Source organism: Meleagris gallopavo, chromosome 5 (genome assembly GCF_000146605.3).
Source record: "Meleagris gallopavo isolate NT-WF06-2002-E0010 breed Aviagen turkey brand Nicholas breeding stock chromosome 5, Turkey_5.1, whole genome shotgun sequence".
NCBI classification, from domain to species: Eukaryota; Metazoa; Chordata; class Aves; order Galliformes; family Phasianidae; genus Meleagris; species Meleagris gallopavo.
Window position 1 is genome coordinate 15,603,687 of NC_015015.2, and position 5,690 is coordinate 15,609,376.

General features: G+C 39.0%; 1 protein-coding gene across 1 annotated transcript in view; it reads left to right on the forward strand.

Annotated features, from left to right (window-relative positions):
- The window catches only part of LRP5 (LDL receptor related protein 5), an 80,626-nt gene that overhangs the window by 72,306 nt on the left and 2,630 nt on the right, over positions 1-5,690 (forward strand). Inside the window, exons 16-18 of the mRNA XM_019615456.2 lie at positions 1,581-1,817; positions 2,523-2,633; positions 4,144-4,380. Coding sequence (XP_019471001.1) covers positions 1,581-1,817; positions 2,523-2,633; positions 4,144-4,380 — 585 coding nt within the window. The remainder of the gene's footprint in view (positions 1-1,580; positions 1,818-2,522; positions 2,634-4,143; positions 4,381-5,690) is intronic.

Consider the following 5,690-nt stretch of genomic DNA (forward strand, 5'->3'; position numbering starts at 1 on the left):
CCTGCCACAGTACTTGACTTCCATATGGTACAAAATTATATGAATTTCCTGCAGGAGGTTGTATTTGAATCCAGAACATGGATTTATACATACTAGACATGATGTTGAATTCTGTCTTAAATGCACCTTTTCTACCAGCTGTTTTCTGCTTCAAGTTTTGGACATGTTTGACTTTTCCCTGTGTGCAAAACACACTTGTTAGACCATACAATAGTTGCATCTTCTACTGAGATTCACATTATTGTGTGATGTGGCAGTTTGTGCTATAAATGATTGCATATAACAATGTTGGTAACCCATGATGATCTGGCAGTTGAAACTGCATGTATGATTCCTGCAGTACTCCAGCTTTTCAAATAACATGAGAACATAAAACACGGTGCTGTCTCATTAGTGACAGGCAGTTTAAAACCTCAGTTGCAATTCTTTTTAATTAAGGTAGCTGTTGTCTTTCCCCATGCAGACATTCCCTTTACAATGCCCTTTCACAGCCCCAGGAATTTTGGTAATTGTTACCTTACTATTGCAGAGGGCATTTAAAATGGGGGAAAAAATACTTCTTTTTGGGAGGTATTCTGTGTTAAATTATTTGGCTCTTTTGGTCCTCTGGGCTTCTTTTATGTATTCAATTTGTTGTGGATTTCATTTTTCTGGCAGAGCCCTGACCTCCCATGGGACAGTCCTTTCCATTATAAACTGTTTTCTTTCCCATGACCACAACACACTGTGTGGTTTCAGAGTAGTGGAGGTTACATCTGCAGGAGGAAAAATAAAACAGTCTCCTTATATTTCTTGCTGTACTTCTGTTAAAAAACCTGGCCAATGAGAAATTCTTACTTCAACTGCTTTGTTGTCTTCCCCCACGAATCTTAAAATTAAGGGGCCTCTCTTTCAGTCTCTGCTTCTTGTTTTCATTCTGATCCTTCACTAAGCTTGCAACATCTTTGTAGTCTGTTTAGCCTGCAGTAGTAGTAGCTCATAGCAAGTATTTCAGAATAGGTTGATAGCTGTTTTGGCTGGGGAGCGTTTTGTTCATATATTCTCGTGAACACACTTGACAAGTTTTTAAATGCAAACTCGTGCCTGCCAGGTGCAACCATAATGCAACATTAAATGTGGCTCTAGATGCAGAAGTAGTAATCTCTGCTGAATTATCTAAACAGCACGCTCCTATACAAATTAATTCCAGAATTATCTTGATGTGTCCGTCTGGCATCCTTACCATATCTGCAGCTGCCAGGTCACTGGTTGGGTTTGTAAACCTCAGTATTGCTACACCCAGTAATCATAACTCAGAAACTTAGAAATCATAGGAATGTCAAAACTTAAACATATGGATTTTTGCTTTGCATATTTGTTTTTCAAGCTCTTGATTTTACTTGAGTCTCATTCTTGAACATTTCTCCTTATTGAAGGAGGACAACAGCACTTCAAAAACAGTTTGCATTTTTACAGAAGAACTTCAATCCAGACATAAGCATCTTTTTCTCCATCTGCAGAATATTTCCATCATATTTTCACTCCATTGAAAGGGCTAAAATTGAATGAATGCACACGTGTTCTGTTTTCTCTTTCTCCAGAACCCCCAACTTGCTCCCCAGACCAGTTTACCTGTGCAACTGGAGAGATTGACTGTATACCAATGGCATGGCGGTGTGATGGATTCCCAGAGTGTGATGACCAGAGCGATGAGGATAGTTGCCCAATATGCTCTGCATCTCAGTTCCAGTGTGAGAAAGGACAATGTATTGATGCACATCTGAGGTGTAATGGAGAAATTGACTGCCAAGATAAATCTGATGAAGTGGATTGTGATAGTAAGATTCATTTTCCTTTTCTCTTGGCTCTGACATAAGCAGCTATTTGAGATTCTAACTGTTTTTGATACATGTTCATGATTTTTCGTTTCAAATGGGGAAGAACAACCTTAGCTTGCAAGTCTGGCAGAACTGTCCACTTGATTCTGCTTTTTTCTCTGAAGTGAACCTGCCAGGTCTGCTGATTACAAGCCTTCATAAGACAGCCCCTTGTCTGATAATTTAATATAGTTTAAATTCACATAGAATTTGAAATCAGTTAAGAAATTCATTTTACTGAAACAGGCTTGTGGATGTAGATAAGAAATATAACAGAGCTGTATTCGACAGAATGGTACAAGGTAGTATGGACTACACAAGATTTGATTGTATCTTCAGTTACTACGTTTTAACATGTCAGTTACACTTATTCAGTAACTATAAAAGATCCTTGCTGATTTGTTCAATTTTGCCTCAACTGGACAAAAATGTGGTGTTTCAGAATTTACTATGTCTCGTTAAGTAGAACTTGTAACGATACAAGGGAAGAATGAGAAAAGTGCTGACTGAATTTTACCTACTGCAGCAAAGCAGGTGTTCTGATGCCTACCTGGTTATAATATAAAATGCATTGTGGCTTGACACATCCGACATCTTTTGGTTTTCTTAAGATTGTTGAACGCTCCCATGCAAGTCATACTTAATCTTCTCTTTCTTTCTGTGCAGCAATTTGTCTGCTCAATCAGTTCCGATGTGCCAGTGGCCAGTGCATCCTCCTGAAGCAACAGTGTGACTCCTTTCCAGATTGCATTGACGGCTCAGATGAGCTCATGTGCGGTGAGATGTCTTTGCTTGAGATCAAGTGCTCTGTTTTCAGCTCTAACACCTTACAGCTAAATGCAAAGCCCCAGTCTGTCCATAGTAAAATTCTTTCAGGGAAGCCTGATGAATCTTGGCCCTGTACTAACTAGGTCGAGTCTTTCTTTCATCATCTGGGTGGGTCCTGCAAGGAAAAGTGAATTTCATGAGCAAGAGTGCTGAAAATAGCCAGGGTGGCAAAAAGAGAAAAGGCTAAAAGAATTGGAATTACAGAATCTGTTTAGCTCTCTTTTTGGAAATCTCAGATTGCACGTGCTTCTTCTGATCCTCCCACACCCGTTTAACTCACAGCCCTCACTCGGTTCCCCTCAGTTCCTTGGATACCGTGAAGCCACTTTTTCTTTCATTTTTATTTTTGTTATTTTTGTTGTGCACTTGGCACAACAAAACTTTGTGGTGCCAAGTTAATGCAACTGTTTCCTGTTTGCACTTTGGGTCTTGTCCTGCAATTAGGTTTTAACTGATTTAAATGGGTCCCTATGTAGACAAAAGACTGCCTCTTCTGGAGTTTCTTTGTGGAACAGAGCATTCTGTGGTTTCTTGCTTGACTGAGGGAAAGTCAAGTAAGAAATAAAAATGATTGCTACTTTCAGGATGAAGATTCTGCATTCAAAAGAAGCTAGGTTTAACCAAAATGAGAATTTTGTGGTTTAAACTAGCTAATTCAAGAATATATTTTAGTTCTGGTTTTGCCTTTTTTTTGGTATCATATCTGAGTTAATATGCCTATTTAAAGGTTAAGTCTTTGGCTGACCTATAAGCTGTTATGCGCTAGTAAGAAAGACAGAAATGAATTCTTGATGTTGAGCTGCTAAGAGTTCACTGGTAATTCTTTACATCTCCTTTATCTTCCTTCTCAACTTTCAGTTCTGCATTCCTTCCACTGAGTGGCAAGAATTTAGAATGTAGTCAGTGGGAGATATGATCTGTATCAAATCTCATCTCAAGTACTACAGCAGTTCATATTATTTAACACTGGGCTTTATGGGGGAAAAAATAAGAAGTAGGAAGTGTTTGAGATGTTCTGGTTATGTGTTTTTATTCCAATCTGTAAAGTTTTTAATGGTCACTTAGAACACTTTTCCATCCTAAAATGTCACTGTTTTAAGAGCTTTTGGCTGGGAAGACATCCACTGCTCCATGTATACTGTAGCTTGCCTACCAGTCAAATCTTAAAAACAAAATTCTCCTGGCCGTTGTTATATCAAGACGATAAGTAATCTTCTTACAAGGTGAATTGCTAGACAGAAAGAAGCTGTTACTGCTTTATTTGCATGTAAGGAAAGAGAGCGCATGAAGTCTTATACATGGAATCAGAACCGATGTAGTTAGACGTGTCTGAGTAAGATGCAGTGACTTTCAAAGACAGGATGTGACTGGGCTGACTGATGTACTACACAAGCTCTAGGACAGCATCATATATATTACCATATTTAATGACGTCCTTCCTTTTCCTCCCCTTTTCCAGAAAAATCAAAGCCATCCTCAGATGAACCTCAGCCCCACAGCAGTGCCATCGGTCCCGTCATTGGAATAATACTTTCCCTTTTTGTCATGGGAGGAATGTACTTTGTTTGCCAGCGAGTGGTGTGTCAGCGCTACGCCGGGCCCAACAGCCCCTTTCCACATGAGTATGTCAGTGGCACGCCTCACGTCCCTCTTAATTTTATTGCTCCAGGAAGTTCTCAGCATGGCACTTTTACTGGTAAGGAACCCTAATAAGTACCATTACACTGTCTGGATTTGAGGTTTTGCAGGTTATTAAGAGCTGATTGTTGCCCGAAGTGTAACGAAAACATGCCCTTTGGTTCAGTCCATCTCTGAGACAGATTTCCTGTTTGCTTTTGAACAACGTATTTGTTCTCTCTCTATCTCAGTTCTTCATCTCTAAAGCAGCAGAATTTCTCTACCTTGCCAAATAATCGAAACATCCACCCAGAGAACTATATGCAGATAATAAGTTGACGCTGAGGTAGAGGTCTTAAAATATACGTAAAAGCTTGGGATGTTAACGTAAGAGCTAACAGCTCAGAGGCCTCACATAGACATCAAAGTAAATGCTCATGTGATACAGTCTAAATTTACAACTGTAGGATATACTCTTCATAGAGGAGAGAGTTTGTTTTTAACTACAAGGCCCTGAGAAAAGAGAATATTTCTTTGTATTGCTTGGGAATATGGAAAGTAAGTGGTGACCTGTAAACCTACCCGACAGAGCCAGAACACAACAATCCATATTTCAGAGCACCTGGAATCTGCTTTTCCTGTCAGCTGAAATTCAAGCACATTGAAAAAGACAAATGAACAGACGTTACACTTCTTTGTATAGATAAATTTTGAGATGTGCTGTTGCTTTCTTCCAGCCAGGGGCTTAATACAGCCAGATACAACTTAGGTTTATGCTTTCCTGCATTTTAATGGCTGTGGTCAGCTGTTCCTGCTTACAATCTGTTTTTATGGTTATCAAGGCTTTGTGGTAGGAAATAAAATTTGAGGATGAAATCGTTGCAGGTGAAATCGTTGCAGTGTTTTTTTAAACTGGTCTTCATATTACAGCTTTTATAATTAAAGGAACTATTAGAGGCTTTCATTTGTACCACTGTAGGTGCTAAACTAAGCTGTCAGTCTGATTCCTGTTCATTGTTATTTTTTTTCTAATCCAGCTGCCACAGATTTTCACAGCTTTGTATTGCTGTGACAACTTAGAGCAGCTGGCAGTCTTATCATTGATGTTAATTCTAATGAGAAGACGTAGGTTGAAGCAAGGTGCTTCAAAAAAGTGAGTGGTCATGTACAGTGGTCACAAATAGAATCATCCTGTTTTTCCTAAAAATTTCCCAAGGCTGAAAAATTTCTGAAAGCTGCTGAAATAAACTCTTCCATTGGCACTGAATATTTTGACAGAAGGAATCTGAGAATATGTAGTCTGATTTAAGTGCATCTTTGAGTTAAATCAGACAACGTTGTTTTCCCCTTTTTGTGTCATCCAGGTTTCCTTCCTTTTTCACTTTAAAA